Here is a 21,882-nt window from a genome sequence, read left to right on the forward strand (position 1 = left end):
TATTGAATAATTTTTTGATTTTTTTTATCTTTAGAAAAGTAATTAAGATTATGTGTGAATTTCTTTTCTTAATAAAATCTATCCAAATTGGCTTGTTCAATTTATATGCAATTAAATCTCATTTAGGGTCTTTGTGGGTTGTATCTGAAAAATTAAACACTTAAAAGTCAATCTAAGCATTCCAACCTAACCCATATTATTTGTGTCAAGATCAGACATTGCCGAGTTTATTACAACCCCTACAACTTAAAAACGAAATGAAAAGTCCTCAGCCAAAAACACAGAAAAAAGAAAGAAAAACAAAGGTTGCAGCAGTTGTGGATGGAGACATCCCAATGGCACTTCTTTTAGCTTTCAGCTGTCCTCTCTGTTCCAATGTCCTGTCCAGTCCATTTCTGCATCCTTCCTGAAGTTTCCTCCACCTGCAATAATCATTCAACAATTTGCCATTAAAACTGCTCCGACCTTCCTTCCTTCCCTACAACACCCAAAAACAAAAAAGAAAAAGAAAAACATTTGGTTTCTCCTACTTCTTTATTCCAGTTGGTTTTGTACAGAACAAGCAGCAGCAGAATCGTCTGCATCGCTATCCCGGCTATCATTCCGCTCCAAAGCCCCTGGATCCAACCAAAAGTGTTAGATTAAGAAGCCACTCTTACACTCAATCTTGATTGGCTACTTTTCTTTGACATACCTTCACGCCAAACTTTGCTACGTAACCTAAGACAATCCCGAGAGGGAGACCAAAAATGTAGTAGCAGCCTAAGTTTATGTAAGCCACCAATGCCTGCCATCCAGCTCCAATGGCCACACCTGAACAAGGAAGGCCCAGAGGATTGTAAAGGCTCATTCAAAACCACTTCTTCACTAACATATTTATATATAGAGAGAGATTATTAGTTCACCTGATATGACTGGTTGGACACTGTTGAGAACCATGGTTATGCCAAGAAGATAGGCTAATTTGGCAACATATTTCTGCACAGCTACACTGCTTGTAAAGATGACAGCAAAATGATCCTTTACAAAGAATATCAGCACCATAAAAAGGAGCCCCAGAATAAGAGATTCTGCGATTGTCACATAGACCGAGTACTTCGCAGCTCGAGGCCGTGCTTTTCCAAGTTCATTAGAGACCCTAACACTGGAAACAAACAACAGAAGAACATACATGGAGTATAAGAAATGGGCCTAAAATGGATCCTCTCTCAGATTCTGATAGATGAATATTATGAAAGATTAAAGCTTTTCAAACAATTGTAGGACAGATCTATTGTAACATCCCAAACCCACCACTTGTAGATATTGTCCTCTTTGGGTTTTTTCTTTCAGGCTTTCCTTCAAAGTTTTTAAAACGTGTCTATTAGGGAGAGATTTCGACACCCTTATAAAGAATGCCCTTATAAAGAATGTTTCGTTTCCCTCTCCAACCGATGTGGGATCTCTCAATCCACCCCCTTTAGAGGCCCAACGTCCTCGCTGGCACACCACTTTGGGTTTTTTCTTTCAGGCTTTCCTTCAAAGTTTTTAAAACGTGTCTATTAGGGAGAGATTTCGACACCCTTATAAAGAATGCCCTTATAAAGAATGCTTCGTTTCCCTCTCTAACCGATGTGGGATCTCTCAATCCACCCCCTTTAGAGGCCCAACGTCCTCGCTGGCACACCGCTCGGTGTCTGACTTTGATACCATTTGAATGTCAATGAGGATTCCACATCTGGATCAGAGCCATTTGATACCATTTGAATACCACACCTGAATCAGAGCCAAACACCGGGCGATGTGCCAACGAGAAGGCTGAGACCCGAAGGGGGTGGATTGTGAGATCCCATATCAGTTGGGAGGAAACGAAGCATTCTTTATAAGGATGTGAAAACCTCTTCCTAACATACGCATAATGGGAAGCCCATAAGGGAAGTCCGAGAGGGAAAGTCCAAGGAGGACAGTATTTAGATGAGTACTGGTCCGTTGTTTAACTATGAAAGACATGTTTTAAAACCTTGAGGAGAAACTGAAGGGAATGCCTAAAGATGACAATATCTGTAACGATGGGTTTAGACTATTACAGATCTCTATTGGTATGATGCCATTTAAGAGATCTAAAGAACAGATTCATGAACTTGAGATGAACAGAAGAAGATCTAAAAGATTTAAAATAGTTCAAGATCATTCATTACCTCATGGCGACATTGATTCCAATGAAAATGATATTTTCCCATCCGTTCAAGTTCATGCTGAAACAACCCAAAACTTAAGATCCATGAAAAACAAAGAACATAACCACGCAAACATCCAAAGAACTATCTACTTACCAAATGGAAAGTGAATCAACGGAAATGACAGCATTTGGAAGGTGGCCAGCAAGAACAATGATACTACTCATGTACCAAATCTCCAAGCAGAACATAATAGCAGAGGAAAACGAGAGCTTAACAAATCCCCACAAGTCCTTAAAAGCCAACCAAGAGAATCCCTGCCAAGCATCTCTACACCAACCCATCACATAAATTACTTGAGCAATGGAAAGCCCCCACCCAGAGATGTTCAAAGCCAGACCAGCCCCAGTGGTGCTCCAACCGAACTCAAAAATGAACAGCCACAACATGAAAACATGAGCCAGAAGAGCCCCAAAGCCAATCCAGGCCAACGCCCACACTTTGCTCTGTGCCTGCAGAAACTTTTGGGTTGGAAAAGCCAACACAAAGGAGAACAGCTGTGGGAGTATGAGCAGAGAGAAATTCCCAGCCAGTTCTGCGACATCATCTTGTTGCCCCAAAAGCTTCAAAATGGGAGTGGCAAAGACATAGACTGGTGTGATTATTAAGGCACATACGAACATTATGACCCATGATCTCTGCATATACACACCCAGCATGTGGATTTGTCCAGCCCCAAATGCTTGGCCGCACAGTGTTTCTGTTGCACTTCCCATTCCAAACTGTGAACAATTTTTAAACACACGCATCAGAATCTAGCTTTTCAATCAATGGGGATTGAGAGAGAAAATACAGACCATGAAACCGAAAGCGAAAGTGGCAATAACAGAGATGGCAATGGAAACTCCAGAGAGCTCAAGCTCCCCGAGTTGACCCACAAAGATATTGGTAACAGAGTTGGTTCCATATTGACAAACGATCTGAAAAATGACCGGACCGGAGATGGTCCAAGTCTTCACTGTCTCACTCCACACGATACGCTTGAACTGCTTAAAGGTTCTCGCCGGAGCATAGTCTCCTCCGCTGCTGCTGTCGCTCAGAAGTGGCGCCGCCTCCATCTCCGCCGAAACAGAGGCCTGATATAACTTTCTATGTACAGAGACAAGAATCAAGCTTTTAAACAAGACTGATGTGTTGTATGCACATTATTCGGCAATCGTCACTGCCAACGTCAGATTGATTTGCATTTGTAATTCATCAAGTGTCCAAATCCTTGCGAATATATAACAAACACATCTTTTTTTGGGTTAAAGAGAGTGATTATTAAAGGGGAAAGCTTTGTTTTTTTGTCAACGTGCACTGTCGACGACAATAGTTAAGAATTGTTATTGTACTTAGCTCAACAACGTGATTCATGACGAATTTCTATGGACCCAACTCTGGTTGCTACATTAAAAATATGTTTAAAATGTTTCAGGATGGTTGGGAAAGGAGACACACGTCAACTAATTAACGGGTTGATCATAAGCTTACTTAGTCATATCAATAGGATCCTTAAATTTCGAACAAAGAAGTTGTGAGCCTCAAAGGTGTAGTTAAAAAATGACGCAAGTGTTGAACAAAGGGTGTACTTTGTTCGAAGGCTCTAGAGAAGGAATCGAGTCTCGATTAAGATAAGGTTGTTCAAGGGCTCTACAGGTCTCGAGGGAAGCTCTATGATGTATTTTGTTCGAGGGAAGGATTGTTGAGAATTGTTGGAAAAGGAGTCTCATTTCCACGAATTAAGTAGTTGATCATGAGCTTATAAGTAAAGAATACATCTCCATGATGATGCCCAACTTTGGGAGAAATCATTCAACTCAATCGATCCAGTGACTCTCTTCCCGTTCACCCTTTTACACATTTGGTTTACGAGCATGAAGAGATTTGAAAAGTGAAGGTAGATCTAGATGGGCGCAGTTGGGAAAGTATACAAATCCATGATTAACTAAAGGGTGGACTAAAATGCAAAAGGGAAGAATAAAAAATTTGGTAAATGAGACAAAATGATCACTCCACAATATTTATTTGAATCAAAGATCAGAAGAATCAACCACAGCCTCGTACAGAATTACAGAAGAAGAAGAAGAAGAAAGCTAATTCAATGGAATGGAAGAACTATTATTTGGACGCCATATTTGTTCCTCTTGGTCTTCTCCTCACCTTCACCTATCATGCTTGGTTATGGTACAAGGTTAAAACTCAGCCACTCGCCACCTTCATCGGAGTCACTGCCACCGTCCGCCGCCACTGGATCTCCGCCATGCTCCAGGTATTTCATCCAACTTTGCATCATTCGTCTAGTAGGTTGGGAATGTGAATATGGGTCCCACACCTATTTTGACCCGTTATGCATCGCCCTTATCTCATGGTTTTGGGAGGTCCAACGTCTTTACTGGAACACCATCCAATGTCTATCGGATACCATTTGATCATGTGTAACGGTCCAAGTCCACGCTAATAGATATTGTTTGCTTTGGCCCATTACATATCTCCATCCGCCTCAATTTTAAAACACGTCTTTTACGAATAGGTTTCTAACTCTCCACAATGGTATGATATTGTCCACTTTGAGCATAAGTTCTTCTGACTTTGCTTCGGGCTTCTCCAAAAAGCCTAAGACTAATGGAGAGTATTCATTGATGATAAACTCATGATCGTTCCCTAAATTAGCCATGTGGGACTTTCATCATCCAACATAGTTCTCATCTTCAACCAATATGAGATCTCACAATAAAATTTTGGACGATTTCTCGATTTATACCCTTGCAAGGATAATACGTCACACATAAGTTTAAAAGGGAATATATTATAAAAGCATATACCAGGGAATATATTATAAAAGTATATGGTATATGGTAAGAAGTTAGGTTAAGGTAGTTTAGAATAAGAATTTTGAATTCAAATTTAGAAGTTTTGCCAAAATATTTAGTTTGGTGAACAGGACATAGACAAGAAGAACATCCTTGTCGTTCAAACCCTGAGGAACATGATAATGGGTTCAATCTTGATGGCCACCACCTCGATTCTCCTCTGCGCCGGCCTCGCCGCCGTCCTCAGCAGCACCTACAGCATCAAAAAGCCGCTGACCAACGCCGTCTACGGTGCCCACGGGGAGTTCACAGCGGCTCTGAAGTTTATAACAATCCTAACCATATTCATCTTCTCGTTCTTCTTCCACAGTTTGTCGATCAGGTTCATGAACCTTGGTGGGGTTCTGATCAGCGCCCCATTGCAGCCCTTGTCCGTGCTGACAGAGCAGCATTTGGTCGACATTTTGGAGAAAGGCTGTGTTTTGAACACCATTGGAAATAGACTCTTCTATTCAGCTCTCCCATTGGTGCTTTGGATTTGTGGGCCGTTGCTGGTTTTCTTGTGCTTTGGGGTTATGCTGTTTGTGCTTTATAATCTTGACTTTGTGTGTAACAAGAGGATTAATGGGAAGATGAATGAGTGAGCTAGCACAATATCTTAACCAATTAACTTGTCTAGAGACTAAAATTGATGTACGGAGTCTTTTAACATATATATATATATATATATTATTGATCACGAGCTCAAAGATATGAATTTTATGTCATGAGTTTATAAGAAACGAACGCTATCTCAAGTGTTGAACAAAGAAGTGAGACTCGAAGGTGTTAAAAATGACTCAAGTATTAAACAAAAGGGTACTTTGTTCAAGGGCTTTAGAGTAGGAGTTGAGCCTCGATTAACGGAAGATTGTTCGAGGGCTCCATAGCTCTTAGGAGAGGCTCTATAGTGTACTTCGTTTGAGGGCTCCATATAGCCTTCACACAAGAACTCCATCGAAAACTTATCTTCCACTTCCCTATTCACATCATGCACAAACAAGTCCGTAATTCCCCCTTCCTCCCTATTCCTCGCCATCATCCCCGCCGTATAAATCGCCGTCATCCTCCCCGGTGCCTCGTCGTAGTACCCTGTCGGTGCATCCACCTCATACACTTCCTCTCGCAGTCCCTTAAGCGCCAACTGACACACCGTGGATAAGGGCATGGGAAAATGAGCGAGGGATGTTGTTGCAAGAAGATGGGGAGCAATTTTTTGTGGTTTTTGGTGAAAAAGATTGCAACTTTGAAGATGGGTTTTGTGTGGGTGAGTCAAAGATGTTAGCTTTGATAAGGAAGATGAGGAAAAATGAAAGAAATAGAGGTAAAAGAAGGGTTTTGAGGTTGAGAAATTGATGAATAGGGTGTGTTTTATGCCTCATTTTTTGTTGAAGTGAAGTGGGTTTGGGATTTGGAAAATGGGTATTAAAGGGGTTGGTGATTCAATCACAAATTTCAATCTTTTTGCATAGCTTAGAGTGGAAGAGAGGAGGGAAATAGTTGAGATATTGGTTGGGGATTGTGACAACAAATCAGCCAATATCATTGAATGAAGCAACATAGGTTATAATGCTCTTGATGGTTGGTGTGGATCTCCCTCATGAGTTCTTTTTTTCTTTTGTGGGAATTTGTGTAGCTCAATTGGGTGTGTGAATCTTCCAAATAGACCACGTTTTATGTGATCAAGTGGGATCATTGCTGTCAACTTCACGATTTTAAAACACGTCTTTTAAGGAGAGATTTTCACACGAAACGTTGGTACATCGCTCAATGTCTAGCTCTTATACTATTTGTAACAGTCCAAATTCATCACTAGCAGATAATGTTCGCTTTGACCTATTGGGTCGTTAAACTCCCCAATTATTGTGGGATCTCACATAAATTTAATTCTCTAATTCAGTACTCTCCTTTTTCGAATAAAACCGACCAAATAATTATGGGTAGATCGTAGATATTTGAATTGAATGAAATAATTGAGGCTATGAGTTAGTGCTTTAGGGGAATTATATAAAATGGGCTTTAATTTCTATGTGTTCTTATCTTGTTTGATACTTTATAGATTTAAATAAAGCAATGTTTTAGGTACACACTTCATTAAATATCCTCATTTTTATGGTACATTACATTATCATTATTAATTTCAAATTAATTCAACCATCGTGATGTCTACCAAACTTCACCACACAAAATTTAAATCATCTATATCTTTTTTTGTATCCATATTAAAATTTATATTTTTAGAAATTACATTAATACAATAATTATTGGATTTAATTACAATCAATAAATACATTAATAAAATGGTTAAGATACCAATAAATGAAAGTAAATAATTTCACACCTTTTGTAGTAAACTTTGAGTTTCATTTAAGGAAACTTAATTAACTTTCTAAAAATATAATTAAAAATCCAGGGGTAGTTTGGTAAAAACAGGATTTAACGGAGTTTATTTTCTCCGGTCCGGTCCGGTTCGGTGTATTATCGTACTTACACGTTAGCAATTGGTCATTTTTGACATCAACATTCTCACCCCTCACCTTTTCTGTTTTAACAATCGAATTTTCTCCCAGCGTCGCTGTCTGTCTCTGTTTCTTTTAACAAAATGTATTTTATTTTAATTAAAAAAGGGTATGGTATTTTCTTGTATTTTGATTGATATTTGATGCTAATCTCGATTACTGAGAGAAGAGCAGAACCAGATGCTCGAAGAGGAGCGCCAATACAACGATTCGAGCTTCTCTGCAAAGTTTCAGAGCTTTTTGTAGTTCTTTTGTTGCTTTCTTCTTACTTTCCCTCTCTTTTTCAATGGGTAATTGCCTCGAAAAAGCTTGCTCTAAGGTGGATAACTCCCTCAACTCTTTCCCTAATTCTGGTAATTCCTTTCCCCTGTTTCATTTTCATTGTCGATTCCATGAACTCCTTGCTTTTTTCTCCTTTTCTCCTTCTTTCTCGTGGTGGGTTCGTTTCTTTTGGGGTTATTTTGGATAAACTTTCTGGGAATTTTTGTCTGGGTGTGTTGCGAAATGGGTTTGGTTGAATGAAAGGGTTATAGGGATTTTCTTCTCCTTTTTCGACATTTTGTAGCTTGTTCAAATCCGTCTTAAGCTTTAGCTTCCTCTTGCTACCTCCTTTGAACTTTACATTATTGGGTATTGTACTGCGCTTTCGATACTCCCAAATCCATGTGTTTCTTAGCTTTGCAAGTTGAGTGAGTACACTATCCATGGCACTGAGATCTCAGTGCTCTACGTATGAAGCCCATGAAGAATTGTTCTGTATTTAGGGTCAAGTGGATTTCTGTTCAAGTTTAAATTGTTTGTGTAAATTGAACACAATCTATCGTGTCCTGTAAAGTGATAGATGTATGAACTGGCGGGTGAAGATTTTATGTTTCCATTTTGAAAATTACTTTTCGAGTAAATTGGTTATTTTATGAATGTAGTCTAAGGGGACATGGAACAATTACTTTTTTAGTCACTATGAGAGTTCTTATTGATCATGAGCCTGATGTGAAATGCACTAGAGATTATGGTATGATGATAAAAATTGGGTGGAACAAACTGGAGTTGGTTTGAAGATCACAATGAGTGGTAAGGGTGTTGCCCGGGAGGCTGATAGATGTTGGCTGTCGGACGATGGCGATGGTGTTCTGTAAGAGTCTGCTACTATCTCCCTTGTTTATCTGTATTAGATAGACATAGGGTCGGGTTCGATATACAGAGTTCCATTCCAAAACCGACTGACAACGAGAAGAGTAACCCACATATATCTTATATCGATAGTGAGGTCTCTTCATTTTTGTGATATGAAATCTTCAAGATATCCCCATAAGATGGTGCCTTTTCGGGTTCACCATTCTTACGTCGGATCCCAATTTTTTGGACCGAATACCCGCTTAGGCTTTATGTGCTCTAATACCTTATTCGATAAACATGAGGTTCCATCTCTAAGTTATAGTAAGCTGTGGAATTTTGGAGAAATCTTATAGAAGTTTTGGCTTGTGGCCAAGTGTAAAAGACAGGATTTGCTCAAGGGATCTATGTGCTCGTTAATGAACCAGCTGAAATATTGTTCTTTGAACTTCTATATCAATTGCTGCCTGTCAGCTAAATAGGATTAGTTTAGTTTCCCGTGCACATACTGCACATACTTCACTATTCAGTCATTGTAATCGTTGTCGCTCTTATCCCGTGCAGAAGAACCAAAAAAACATAATAGGAAAGGTCATTCATCTGCTTCTTTGAGAGCTCCATCTCTTGGCGGGAGTACGCCATCTAGAGGTCTTCAAGCTCATAGATCCGAAGGTGAAATATTGCTGTCTCCAAATCTGAAAGCCTTCACATACAGTGAGCTCAGGAATGCTACTAAAAACTTCCGCCCTGACAGTCTAATTGGAGAAGGAGGGTTTGGTCATGTTTACAAAGGATGGATTGATGAACACACACTAGAAGCTGTGAGACCAGGAGCTGGAATGGTTGTTGCAGTGAAGAAGCTTAAACCTGAAGGCTTTCAAGGACACAAGGAATGGCTGGTACTTTGCTCTTTATTTTTACACGTCCTCGTAATCTTTCTGGCTCGATTTGCTTTATAAATCAGGTTGCTATTGATTGCAGTCCGAAGTTAACTACCTCGGTCAGCTTCATCATCCGAATCTGGTTAAACTAATCGGGTTCTGCCTTGATGGGGACAGCCGACTTTTAGTCTACGAGTATATGTCCAAAGGCAGCCTCGAAAATCATCTATTTAGAAGTAAGTAATGTTTTGGCCAACTCTAACTGTAACCCTGCTGCAATCATTAACCTTTTTGTGGCAATGTTTTTACTCATTAAGTAGGTTCTAAACCTCTGTTCTTGAATGTGCAATGGCATTGGCAGGGGGTGCGCGACCACTTTCATGGGCAATAAGGATCAAAGTTGCTATCGGTGCTGCTCGAGGGCTTTCCTTTCTGCATGACTCGGAAGAACCAGTTATCTATCGCGATTTCAAAGCATCGAACATCCTTTTAGATTCAGTATGTCATTTAAGTGCATCATGGCAAAGAGTTCTGTTACACCTTTATTTCGTTGCCATTCCCTCTAAGTTCATCTGTCTGTACACAGGAATTCAATGCAAAACTTTCAGATTTTGGTTTGGCAAAAGCAGGCCCAACTGGTGATCGGACTCATGTGTCCACTCAAGTTATGGGTACTCAAGGCTATGCCGCTCCAGAATATATTGCCACTGGTTTGTTCTTCATCTCAGTCTCATGATATGTGGAATTACTGTAGGATATGTGCATTCTAGATCATGATAGATACGTTGAGCTACCAACTTGGTAATTCGACGTTTTTTCTCCTCCATCTTCTGTTTCGATCTATCGTTAAATTTCGAATATGCTCGTTTGTCTGGTAGATGAAATCTAATTATAATAAATCTTCTCAAGGGAAATCTTTGATGCCTTTTCTCTTGAAGTGAATTGATTGGCAAATCCTTGAGAAGTTTTGCAGCTACTAGAATAAGAATAGCAACTACTGAGCATGAAATCTGTCTACACACTTGTGATGGATAAATCTCTATGCTTCCAATTGCAGGTAGGCTAACAGCTAAGTGTGATGTGTATAGCTTTGGGGTTGTACTGCTGGAGCTTCTTTCAGGACGTCGTGCTGTTGATAAAACTAAAGTTGGTATCGAACAGAATCTTGTGGAATGGGCGAAACCGTACTTGGCTGATAAACGCAAGTTATTTCGGATAATGGACACGAAGTTAGAGGGCCAATACCCTCAAAAAGCTGCGTACATGACTACAGTACTTGCATTGCAATGCATTCGAGAGGCAAAATTACGACCACAGATGTCCGAAGTTCTATCTTCTCTTGAAGAGCTCCCCCTGGTTAAGCATGTCGATAACCAAAGATTAAACAGTCCGGGGCCGAAGTCCCCGCTGAGACATACACCAAAAGCGAGCTCTCCATTACCATCCAAATGAAAATTGTAGGGACCTTTGAGATGAGATGGATCACGTTTTTATTAATGACCCAAGTAAATAAATATTTTTTTGACTTAGGCACGTTCGGTTGGTAGACTGTAGCAGTCGAAATTCTCAACTCGTCTCCGACTATAACTTGGATAGAGCAAAGAGGCCAATATTCTGACCGAAGAGAACGAGCGCGATCAATGTTTCTATTCTGCAAACAACAGCAAATCAGTTAAATAGGTGGGAAAAATGTTGAGCAGCTGCTATAATAAATTTTGCAGAGATAAGATAACACTAAACCTTTACATAGAAGGGATGGAAATAATGAGTAGCAAACAGTGATTAAGAGAGTTGCTTTAAAAGTTGCCATTTTTTCCAGGCATTTATGCTTTGGCAATCAAACCTTAAACATATCATTGGCAGCATCATTTCTTATGTTGCAGACAACCCAACCAACCAAAGTTTTGGTTTTTATTGTCTTTGTTCATTGACCAATCACGGACAGAGAGAAGCAAATGATAATCATAAATCATTTTTAAGATTGTTAAGTTAATAATTTAGTTTTTATACTTAAAGTTTTGGTTTCAATTTAGCTTTAATTATTGTGTTAATTATAATTAAAGAGATGTTATGTTATAATTAAAACAATGGAACTACACCAAATCCAATAAGTTAGTTAAAATATTTATTTATTTATTAAGAAAAATAAGTTAGTTAAACTAAACCAAACATATTATATATATATATATATAATAAAGAAGAAAAAAAAATTCAACGAGTAAAAGAAATGGGAAGCCTTACTCTTTCTTAGCTTCAAAGCCACGCCATTACTTCCCTATTACTCCATCTCTCGATTCCTTCCAATCCCAAAACCCCAATTTAAAATTCCTTCCTTTTTTTATATCTTCATCAAAATTTCTCCAATTAACAGAAAAAAATCAATGTCCACCGTCGCCGCCGCCGCCGCCGTCTCCGGCCTCCACTGCGAGGTTTGGCAGCCCCAAGACTTATCTGAAACTCACTGTTCTTTTTCTTCTTCTTCTTCTGAATTCCCCGAGTTCTTCATCGATTTCTATGTCTCCTCTTATGCAACTCAAGGCGACCAAATCATCAGCACTCTTCGTTACAAGAATTTCAGGCAAAGATGTGACGTTTTAACTCAAGATTCCTTCTCTTGGTCCGCAATTTCCACTATGCTATCCGAAACCAATGTGCCTTACCATCTTCAACCCTTTTTCATTCAGCAGATTTCCATTAGCGCCCGCGGAATTGCAACCGAACCCACTAACGCTCTCTCCCGCACCATTCCCATGGTCGTCGAGCTGGTGCTGCCTGAGGAGGCCATGGAGGATTCGGGTTATGGGTCGGACACCATTATGGGAACTGGGTCGCGCCGGGCGAGTAGAGCTTCGATTCAGGAAATGGAGAGAGTTGAAATGAATGGGGTTTTGAGTGATTGTGTGATTTGTTTGGATGATATCGTTTCAGTTGGGTCTGAAATTGATGCACTTCGAATGCCTTGTTTACATATTTACCATCGAAATTGTATTCACAAATGGCTGCAACTCAGCAACCGCTGCCCCTTGTGTCGGTTTCAGATGCCATTGGAAGAGGAATGAAGCTCTGTTTTGGTTCTGATAGTCTTGGCCGTTCTGTAATATATTTACTGTTCTTTATTGGGTTTTCCCCCCTTTTTGGTTGATTCCTTCTTTCAAACATGCCTTGGAAGGTTTATGAATGAAACCCACATTTCTGATCAATTGCTTATCTCTGTTTCTTGTTTCTTTTTCTGCTTTTCTGTAATGATTCTCAACCATTCTTGACACCAAGATTACCCTTTTCTTCTGTTTCTTTGGTATGATTCTCAACTGTTCTGGAGAACTCTGAAAGATGTTCTACAGTAAGGTCTGCTAACAAAGTCTGGTGGTCTTTTTCTCTTTAAAAAACTGTTCTTTTCCTAATTTTTCTGTCAAAAGAGAGACAAACAGAGCGATTCAAACACAGATAGGAATGAAAGCCATAAAAAGTCAAGTGTTTACCTAACTTTTAGGTGCACCAGCCAACATGATACATAAATTGAACTCTAATTGCTGCAATCGGCTTTAAAAGATCTTAAAAGTTGGACTTTTTTGGTTGTACTTGGAGTTAGTGCTAGCTGCTTTAGTCAGAAAACCATCATATACTAACAATCTTCAAATAAATATTTCAGGTACAACAATTCAAATAATCAAAATAGTGTATTAGATTCAATTAAATGATTCGGTTTGTGTACAAATTCAAGCTCTATTCTTTTAATTTGAAGAAGAGAAAGCAACAAGAAATCAAGAAAGCGTATCTGATGACTCGGTGCCATTAGCAACTTTGATAAAGACATCCTCTAAAGTGGTGTCAGCCAAACCCCAAGCCAATACCGCAAACCTGCTTTTGGCATTTTCCACTGCTTGGAACACATCTGCAATCCGAACCTGGTGTTTTGGAAGCTCAAATTTTTGGGTTCCAGATAAGCGGTATATCTTGCTAGCTCCAGGGGCCAAACGCTTCACCATGTTCTCAACATCTCCCTCATGAGCAGGAGATGTTGTCATCGTCAATACATAAGCCCCACCATATCTGGCTTTAAGCTGTCCAAAGATTGCCCATTTGATAAATTACTTATACAGTCCCAAAAGCATCTAATGCAATGCATGTTACAGCGATTCACATCACAGCAGAGGGTAAAAAAATAAGCAAAACCTTGGTTGCATGTAATCAAGATACAGAAAATCCTATTTCATGAACACTCTCTTGGATGAACTGAGGCACTAAAATGGTTTGTAGCCCCTAAACGATCCAACAAAGTGGTCGAAAACGTACATCCTCCGACGTGTGTGTGTGTGTGTATGTGTTTTTTTCTTTGTTTATAAGAAAAGCATTCTTTTTTCCTTCTCCAAAGTTGACTGCAAATCGGATGGAAAAGCAAATGTGAAAGAAACGGGAAGAGGGTGCAAGAAAGGAATAATATATTTGGAAGGAAGTTGGAAGCTAGAGGGAATCTAGGAAGTTACTCAGGGAAATCAAACTAGAAGGGATTTGTCGGGTTAATGAGAGGAGAATGGTAGATTTTGATTTTTTTTCTTTTTTTTCTTGTTCTTGTACTTGTTCCCCGATACCGTCAAAATCCCACTTGAGTTCTACCAAATATATTGAGGAAAAGAAGAACAGGTAAAAAGGTTTAATGCCAAAGTTACAATATCGACCGCTCAGAGATTAAGTTACCTCTTTTGGATTTCCAATACACTGAAGGCTTCCATCTGCAAAAATTCCTATACGATCGCACAAGACTTCCGCCTCTTCCATAGAATGCGCTGATGATACAAGCAAGTTTGTTCAACATTCAATAGAATCAGAAAGAGACAACGGAATAATGAACCACTATCAATACAAAATCTGCCATAGTTCCAATGATGTAAATGAACAAATGATAACTAAACCTGGAGAAGTGAAACAAAATTAGTCCATGCGGCCCAGAAAAATCTTAGTATTTCTACGAGTTCAAATTATAAGTTTAGTCTTAAACTTTTAGGTTGGTGTCTTTTCCATTCTTAAATCTTAAAAACCGTGTTTCTAAATTTTAACGATTAATGAATTTTAAGAAAAATAAAAGTTTAGGGACTAAATTTGTAACTTTGAAAGTTTAAGGATCAAATCTACATAAACCTCAAAGTTCGGAGATTAAATTTTGGGTCAAGTGATTAAATGCAAAATGAGACTAGGGAAACGAAGGAAACATACTAGTAAGGATGATTGCTCGATCTTGCTTCGCACGCTTCACGAGATTCCATAAACTTTTTCTTGAAGCTGGATCTAGGCCGGTGCTTGGCTCATCCATATAAACAACCTTCGCAAAGTTTTTAATGGTGTTTTCAGATATAGAAAGGGCCTTGTCATATTAGAATGAAACAGATCGATACATTACTTTAGGATCTCCAATCAGTGAAATAGCAACACTAAGCCTCCTCTTCATACCTCCACTGTACTCCCCAGCTTGTTTATCCGCTACTCCTCCATGGAAGAGGTTGACCCCCTTGAGAGATTCTTCCACTGCCTGAAGCAATTAAAAAGCAATGAGGACGACACAAAATTTCTTTATCTAATGCATTTTCCATTGTTGTTACAAAAAAGAACTGTTTCATTCTTTGCATGCGTCACTTTCTAAGAGTTAGTGCAATATGAAGATATTGGATCTATACCATGAACTCGCATGATGATTTCAGTTGAATATTATGCTTACTTGTATTAAAGCAGAATCTTTTAAATTCTTCAGTCTGCCATAAAAGAGTAGGTGCTCCCTTCCTGTCAAGGTTTCCCATAGCAGGCTACATGGTCCGCAAAAATAAAAACATAAGGAAGCTCAAGTTAAGGGTCAGCATAAAGTAAGTCCAGCCATAAATAAGCTTACTCATGCTGTGGACAAACACCCATGCTTGCATATATGCCATCCATCTCGGTCCTAATGTCCAGACCTTCGACAAAGGCTGTTCCAGCGGTGGGTTTTATAAGACCAATCATCTGAAAACGGATCCTCGTGTGAGTAATACAAGAAAAACAGGAACATCTACGTCCACACCAGATATGTGGTGGGATTCGTTGACAATCAGAAAGACATTTAAAAACATAGAAATCCAAGGAAAGAAGGGAGACAAACGACAACCACTATTGAAGGAGAGATTTCAGCTCACCATACTGATAAAGGAGGTCTTTCCTGCACCATTAGGACCTAGCATTCCAAAGCATTCTCCTCGAAGCAAAGCAAGAGATAGTCCCCTAACTGCAAACTTCTCAGGGTTCCCATCCTTTCCTCGATACACCTTTTTGAGATGGTCACAAATGATGACATGACTTGGATCTCCTTCCTTTAGCAACTTTTCAACCTTATCCCTCTGGAAGGAAAAATATAAAATCACAAAAGTCACAATTCAAGTGGTAATGATTCAGCTTTCTCTATCAACAAAAAAAAAAAAATCCGTAAATTTCACTTTACAAAAAGGCTACTACTCATTAAACAGGCAGCTAAACAGTTGCAACATGACAAAATGCATTCAAAGGACAGTTCAACAAAGCCAGTTTACAATATTCCACTACGGAATCCCTCTTAAATCATGAGGAAGAAATACTTGATGAGAAGCAAAAAAATGAAGAATAGATCATGAAGCTCTTCAGAAGCATTCATACGTGAGTTCTCAATAGATGTAATGGTAAAACAGATATAAGGATCAAGAAAAACTTACCTCTTCTTTGACATCAGGTTGATCAATCTGAACCAAGACTTCTGATCCTTGCCTTTCTAAACCAGGATTCTGAGATGGAGGTTTCTTGTCACGTCTTTGAAGGAAAAATAAAGGATGCTTCCAACTTCCTGTCGATAAACCTCGATCGATCCAGAATGCAACTAGAAGCACCACTATCCACTCAACAAGCATAATGATCAAGACTTCTCTCATTCCATTAATACTATCAGTCAAATCTTTCCACCGCATCCCGTAAGTTCCCATTAGATTCCCAGTGAAAGAATAAAATGCAAACTCATACAACCCACGATATAGCAAAAATCCAGGGTATAACTCCATAACTATGATCCATCCTCCTACAGAGCACAAGGAATGCATATCAGAAGCAAACATTACATGGAAAAGTTTAAACTTCAAACAGAAGAGGGAAGGGCTTTGCCAACATCAAGCAATTAGATGAAGATAAACTTCTAGATATTTGGAATGTCTTAATGTTTGTAATAGTCGCTATTCAGAAAGGTTCCAAGCATCCAAAGTCCCAGTGTAAGTTTTTTAAGCTGATATATAAATGCAAAGTACTTATGAAGTTCTATTCTCTGAGCTCTCTATCTAGACAATCTAAATACTAATGGAAGATTTTAAAAGAAGTTTGAGTGTTGACTTTAAATGCTTGAAACCTCTCAAAAACAATCTAAAATCAGTCCGAATGAAAACTAACTTGGAGATGTTTACTAACGTGGGAATGATGGATCTTCAACAAAAAATTGGAAGAGAAATCCACCTAAGAGCCCTGTTCCGAAGACACATATATATGTCGAAACTGCAAAATGAAATATTCACATGTCAGCTTCGTGTTAAGTTGATACTAAATCCTGTTGAATTAAATAAAACCAAACCTTCAGCAGTTTTGACAGTTGAAAACATGGCAGCAACTAGAAAGGCTAGGGAGACTTGCAAATTTATAAATAAGAGATAAAACACAAACTGGATGCTGTAGTCATTCATTGTGAAAAATTTTAGCCCTGCAAGGAAGTAGAAATTATTAAAACCTTGAACAAGGTATGAATGTACAAGTTAAGAGTGTTAAAATTTATGTTACCTATCACTGAACCAAACATCACAAAACAAAACATGTATACTGCAGAAACTGTGAGAAAATAAGCGTATGAAATCATCCAATAAGGACCATCACCAAGCCCATGCATTTTCATCATGATTCTCAGTTTCTGTTGCTTCTCATATACCAACGATGTCAAGATAACCTAACATGGAAGGATAGAAATGAAATGTTAAGAAGTTAAATGAAGAAATGAAGAACTTTCATTGCAAGTTACAACACCCTACAATATTGAACCAAGGATATCAGTATATGCAGTATGAAAAATGCAGCCATTATTACGATGTCGACTCAAAAGGGTCATATATTCTCAAAATATGTTAAAACTTTTCTTCTACAGAGATATTAGTTACTGAACTTATCATATCTTTTCAAGTTTCCTACAACTAGACAGACTTCTGTGATAGATAACTCTTCATTACTTGTGAAGTTAGCCTTGGTGTTTCTGAGCAGTCAAACAATGCACCAAACGTTTTTATACTTACAGGAAAAAGCTGAAGGATGACCCACGTAAAGAAGAGTGCACCAAGCAGAGAAGAGAAATCCAGTTTGATCTTTGTTGCAGGTTTTGGCATTTCTTTGACAAACTCGAAGGGCATCTCTGTGCCCGCTCCAAACAAAGATTTAAGGTAGCCATTGGATACCTGTGAACATAACGAGAGGAATGCACGTGTCAGCTTTCAATATAAGGACAGTAGTAAGGTAATGACTAATGAGATATGAAAAAAAAAAAAAAAAAAAACTAAAGATGCAATCACAGACAACGTCTTCTGTATTTCTTATTCAAATTTGAACTGCCGCTAAAACAGGCTAACATCACCCATAAACACAGTTTCGTAGTTCACAGTTATGATGGCCTTTTAATTTTGTAAGGTTTAGAGGCCTACAATACTGGACTGAATAAAAATTGAACATTGTGTATAATGAATTCGCACCATGCATGAACTAGCATCAACACCTTTTTTTAGATATGTTGTATATTATTTCATTATTTCTTGTAGAAAGATCGCCAAAGTTATAACAATGCATACATGTTCGTTTTTGCCTTCGGTGCAAATAAACTAAAATGTCGCAAATCAGGAATGGACCAAAAGAGGTCTTTTTATTCTGTGAGTATAGGGGAGGGATAGTTCAGCATTTCATATGTTCATCTGTACCAGATTAACAAGGCGTGGAACCCGCAACAAAACATTAGAAGAACGGCCAATATCACTCTTATAAGATGAATTATACCATATAGTCACATTAAAATTGTTCCGATCTGAATTTAAGAAATCAAAACCTGTGGAAGAGAAAGTGGTGAGTGCTTGCAATGAGAACTGTTGAAATCAAGATTGAAGTCTAATAAACCTGAAGAATCTTAGCAAAAAACGAAACCTGAAAGAATCTCATTGATTTTCCCCTCTGAATTCCCGTTTTGGTAACCTTTGTATATCTCATCATTCACCTCTGAAGAACTATTGCGCCACAATGGTAGACCTTGAACACATGTAATATCTGGATTCAATAGCAAAGGACGCCAAGAAAATATAAGAACGTCTCCTGGGACAAAATTTTAAACTGCCAAGGAGCAAAATGAATACAATCTGCAATGACTCGATAATTACAAAGAAAAAAAAAAGATCAAAGAATTTTTCATTTAATCTGTAACCTTATGAATCAATTAATAAAAGCGTCTAACGTAGATAATAGTTTTTCATCATAGGAGTTGAAGGTTATATGATTTTCAGATGCAGATGATAAATAAGCCGTATATATATATCACACACGACAATTAGTTGAGACTACTGACATATAATCTTATAACATATCACATAAATTGGAAGCAGATCAGATGTTGACAAAGTTTCTAAAAATATTCCTCTCATACTCCATATAGCCTTGCAAGATAGCGATGATAACTACATTAAATATAGCTATTGCTTATCAAATTCTCATAATTATATGACTCAATCATATGCATACTCATGCTGCTCCACGAACATAAATGTTAACCTTACATAGTGAAAGCTAAAAAGTTCGTAGAGAATAGGCAGTCTGTGGCATTCTACCTTGTGTCTTTGAAAGAGAGAATATTGAAACGGGAATTAACAATGTCGAGCCTGCTGCACACTGACGTTGCATATAATATAAAGGAAGGTTTGAAATGAAAGCAGGATCAAGAAAATTGTTTGTTGTAGGCCTCGATTCTGATCCCTAAAAACATTTAGACCACATAATTACAATGAAAGTGAATATATGGCTGCGTCAAATATTGAATAAACAATGTAATTAGGAGATGAAAATGCAAGAACATTTAAAATATAGACCAGGAAAGAGAGAGCAGTTGATGGAGAAGATGACTTACCAAAACGTTAAGAGATGCACCATACAGAACATCAGAAGAATTCCAAGTCAAAGAACTAGGGACCATACTTCCAGCCAAAACTACCCACATGCACAAAATAACATCATTACCAGTAACAATTGACTATCAAGTGAAGCAGACATCACGACGATAACTTCAACATCTCAGTAAATATATACTTAAGAGAAAGAGAGGAGTTCATACTATTTCCAAATGAGCGATTATTTCCAGTGAAAAGCATAGTAACAGGACATGACATTGACTCCCTGCATGATTCATTTGGCAAGTCTTTATGTGGAAAAAAATCTGTTCTCACATCACGGAAATCAGGAGCAGGCATTTGCAAAATGGGAGGCCATTTTGGAGGACTTGGAATGGGGCAGCTTGCTGCTTGTATCAACGTTGAGTACTCTAACCCACAAACTTTCTCACATTTACCATCTCCATTTGTATCAACACAAGCACAACCACACTTGTTCTTCGGCTTATCCAGTTCGTTGTTGACTATTTTTTGCAGTAGAACGAGCAATAAACAGAGGATGAATGGGAAGGAAATAAGACGAATATTTGTCCTCAAATTTCGTTTCTGAGTGAAAAGTGAAGCAAAGTTTGACCATATCAGACAAATGGGATATCATTTCTTGTCTCTTGTCACTTCAGAGTTGTAATAGTGCAATAGTGCTTGATTGAAATGATTATAATATTATAGGTACAAATAGATGTGGAACTGGTGACGAAAGGATTGACCATTATCATAAAATATTTAGAGTCTATCTACTAGCTGAACAGTGCTCACGTTAGCATGGATGTTGATTTTTTTATGGAAAAAGAATATCCTTTTTTTTCTCGAGAGAACTATTTATTCAAAACATCTTCACATATTAAATCTAATTCGAAAACTAATGTATCAGTCCAAGCTTACCGCTAGCATATATTGTTCGTTTTGGTCCGTTACATATCGTCGTCAACCTCACAATTTTAAAACGCATTTATTAGGGAGAGGTTTCCACACCCTTATAAGGAATGCTTCGTTCCCCTCTCTAACTGACGTGAGATCTCACAATCCACCCTCTTGGAGGTCAGTGTCCTCACTGGCACACTGAGGGGTGTTTGGCTCTGATACCATTTGTAACCGTTCAAGCCCACCGCCAGTAGATATTGTCTGTTTTGGTTCGTTACGTATCACAATTAAGAGAGAGGTTTCCACTCTTTATAAGGAATGTTCCGTACTACACTCCAATAAGATCTCACGACTAATGATATGAATTAAAAAGTCCTACTGAAAATCACCCAAAAATATATAAATATAATTTGAGGATTAATACTATTTTACAAGTCGATTTCAAAATGCATACAAGCTATGGATAAGAGAAAATTGAAAACAATAAAATGCAAAAGAAAACCAACAGATTCCGTGGACTGAACCGATCATATTATCCAAAAGAATTCAAAAGAGGAAGGATTTCTTAAAAGCGGTAAATTAAACAGAACCAGTAAAGAGAAGAAAGGAGAAGACCTGGTAGGTTAAGTTTTTCCGAAGCAGAGCATTTGCTTGGGTCCAGAAGGTCGCGACCCGAATAGGTGTATCCGCCATTGATATGAAAACCGGAAGATTTCAATTTCTATAGCAGGAAGAAGGAAAGTAGATGGATTATAATTGTCTTGAATGGACAATTGTTGGCCAAAAGGAAAAGCTCATCCGCCCACAGTGCCCACTACCGCCAGCAGCAAAATGCATACATTTCCATACGGAACTTTCTCGGCGGCTGAAGCCGAAATTCACATAGAATCAACGGGATTGGGCAGCGACAAAGATTGTTATGCGCCAGCAGCCTATTCCTTTTCCTTTACGTAACCCAGAACGAAAATTCTCCCACAGGAATTTCTCTCTTTTCTCTTTATTTTCTTTATTTCTCTCTTTAAAAATTAAAAATAAAAAAGAATATATGATCTTTTTCTTTTTCTTTTTAAAAAAAAACAATATTATGTCATTGATTCACTAATCTATAAAATATAAAAAATCTAAACAACATCCCATTTTAATCTTTATACTCTTAAAAATATATTATATTTGATGATAATTTCAACCTGAAATTAGCTCAAATTAGGATGGAGGAAGAATCTTACAAAGATGGTCTAAACCCACCCGTA

General features: G+C 38.2%; 4 protein-coding genes, 1 long non-coding RNA gene and 1 pseudogene across 7 annotated transcripts; 2 read left to right on the forward strand and 4 right to left on the reverse strand.

Annotated features, from left to right (window-relative positions):
• Nucleotides 1-173: 173 nt before the first annotated feature.
• Nucleotides 174-3,315, reverse strand: LOC111783133 (protein DETOXIFICATION 35). Its single transcript, XM_023664029.2, has 7 exons — nucleotides 3,014-3,315; nucleotides 2,313-2,938; nucleotides 2,178-2,234; nucleotides 906-1,144; nucleotides 695-813; nucleotides 531-617; nucleotides 174-422 (listed from the first exon to the last, which is right to left on the reverse strand). Exons 1-7 carry the CDS (start codon nucleotides 3,272-3,274, stop codon nucleotides 348-350), a joined length of 1,464 nt encoding a protein of 487 aa, XP_023519797.2. The 5' UTR covers nucleotides 3,275-3,315; the 3' UTR covers nucleotides 174-347.
• Nucleotides 3,309-5,678, forward strand: LOC111783138 (uncharacterized). Its single transcript, XM_087120514.1, has 2 exons — nucleotides 3,309-4,467; nucleotides 5,140-5,678. Exons 1-2 carry the CDS (start codon nucleotides 4,300-4,302, stop codon nucleotides 5,650-5,652), a joined length of 681 nt encoding a protein of 226 aa, XP_086976640.1. The 5' UTR covers nucleotides 3,309-4,299; the 3' UTR covers nucleotides 5,653-5,678.
• Nucleotides 5,679-5,735: 57 nt separating this feature from the next.
• LOC147786353 (uncharacterized) lies at nucleotides 5,736-7,459 on the reverse strand (annotated as a pseudogene).
• Nucleotides 7,460-7,784: 325 nt separating this feature from the next.
• Nucleotides 7,785-11,106, forward strand: LOC111783134 (putative serine/threonine-protein kinase PBL3). Its single transcript, XM_023664030.2, has 6 exons — nucleotides 7,785-7,919; nucleotides 9,244-9,578; nucleotides 9,661-9,796; nucleotides 9,922-10,058; nucleotides 10,147-10,270; nucleotides 10,618-11,106. Exons 1-6 carry the CDS (start codon nucleotides 7,853-7,855, stop codon nucleotides 11,010-11,012), a joined length of 1,194 nt encoding a protein of 397 aa, XP_023519798.1. The 5' UTR covers nucleotides 7,785-7,852; the 3' UTR covers nucleotides 11,013-11,106.
• LOC147786354 (uncharacterized) lies at nucleotides 10,475-13,032 on the reverse strand. Its single transcript, XR_015414670.1, has 2 exons — nucleotides 11,802-13,032; nucleotides 10,475-11,211 (listed from the first exon to the last, which is right to left on the reverse strand). It is a non-coding gene; the product is annotated as an uncharacterized LOC147786354 (long non-coding RNA).
• Nucleotides 13,033-13,224: 192 nt separating this feature from the next.
• LOC111783132 (ABC transporter A family member 7) lies at nucleotides 13,225-21,636 on the reverse strand. 3 transcript variants are annotated; one of them, XM_023664027.2, is made up of 18 exons: nucleotides 21,248-21,634; nucleotides 19,936-20,317; nucleotides 19,732-19,811; nucleotides 19,436-19,580; nucleotides 18,762-18,881; nucleotides 18,542-18,666; nucleotides 17,870-18,028; nucleotides 17,367-17,529; nucleotides 17,164-17,289; nucleotides 17,004-17,087; nucleotides 16,268-16,623; nucleotides 15,719-15,919; nucleotides 15,439-15,548; nucleotides 15,271-15,355; nucleotides 14,956-15,084; nucleotides 14,772-14,877; nucleotides 14,256-14,344; nucleotides 13,225-13,621 (listed from the first exon to the last, which is right to left on the reverse strand). In XM_023664027.2, exons 1-18 carry the CDS (start codon nucleotides 21,323-21,325, stop codon nucleotides 13,322-13,324), a joined length of 2,838 nt encoding a protein of 945 aa, XP_023519795.2. In that variant the 5' UTR covers nucleotides 21,326-21,634; the 3' UTR covers nucleotides 13,225-13,321. The 3 variants fall into 3 exon arrangements, 2 of the variants coding, with proteins under 2 accessions (XP_023519795.2, XP_086976639.1); XR_002813292.2 differs by lacking the exon at nucleotides 13,225-13,621 and having other exon boundaries at nucleotides 15,006-15,084; nucleotides 21,248-21,636; XM_087120513.1 differs by lacking the exons at nucleotides 13,225-13,621; nucleotides 14,256-14,344 and having other exon boundaries at nucleotides 14,780-14,919; nucleotides 15,006-15,084; nucleotides 21,248-21,636.
• Between the last annotated feature and the right edge of the window lie 246 nt (nucleotides 21,637-21,882).

Source organism: Cucurbita pepo, chromosome 20 (assembly GCF_057944985.1).
Source record: "Cucurbita pepo subsp. pepo isolate OVF chromosome 20, ASM5794498v1, whole genome shotgun sequence".
Classification (NCBI taxonomy): domain Eukaryota; kingdom Viridiplantae; phylum Streptophyta; class Magnoliopsida; order Cucurbitales; family Cucurbitaceae; genus Cucurbita; species Cucurbita pepo.

Excerpts from the sequence above, each read along its gene's own strand:
- LOC111783138 (XM_087120514.1), top strand. The coding sequence starts at position 4,300 with ATGGAATGGAAGAACTATTATTTGGACGCCATATTTGTTCCTCTTGGT. Across the intron at positions 4,468-5,139 it reads GGATCTCCGCCATGCTCCAG|GACATAGACAAGAAGAACAT; the intron begins GTATTTCATCCA and ends TTTGGTGAACAG.
- LOC111783133 (XM_023664029.2), bottom strand. The coding sequence starts at position 3,274 with ATGGAGGCGGCGCCACTTCTGAGCGACAGCAGCAGCGGAGGAGACTAT. Across the intron at positions 2,939-3,013 it reads CTTTCGCTTTCGGTTTCATG|TTTGGAATGGGAAGTGCAAC; the intron begins GTCTGTATTTTC and ends AATTGTTCACAG. Across the intron at positions 423-530 it reads AAACCAACTGGAATAAAGAA|GTGGAGGAAACTTCAGGAAG; the intron begins GTAGGAGAAACC and ends TGATTATTGCAG.
- LOC111783134 (XM_023664030.2), top strand. The coding sequence starts at position 7,853 with ATGGGTAATTGCCTCGAAAAAGCTTGCTCTAAGGTGGATAACTCCCTC. Across the intron at positions 9,579-9,660 it reads AAGGACACAAGGAATGGCTG|TCCGAAGTTAACTACCTCGG; the intron begins GTACTTTGCTCT and ends TATTGATTGCAG. Across the intron at positions 10,271-10,617 it reads TCCAGAATATATTGCCACTG|GTAGGCTAACAGCTAAGTGT; the intron begins GTTTGTTCTTCA and ends TTCCAATTGCAG.
- LOC111783132 (XM_023664027.2), bottom strand. The coding sequence starts at position 21,325 with ATGGCGGATACACCTATTCGGGTCGCGACCTTCTGGACCCAAGCAAAT. Across the intron at positions 15,356-15,438 it reads GGTGTTTGTCCACAGCATGA|CCTGCTATGGGAAACCTTGA; the intron begins GTAAGCTTATTT and ends CGGACCATGTAG. Across the intron at positions 14,878-14,955 it reads CACTGATTGGAGATCCTAAA|GTTGTTTATATGGATGAGCC; the intron begins GTAATGTATCGA and ends AACTTTGCGAAG.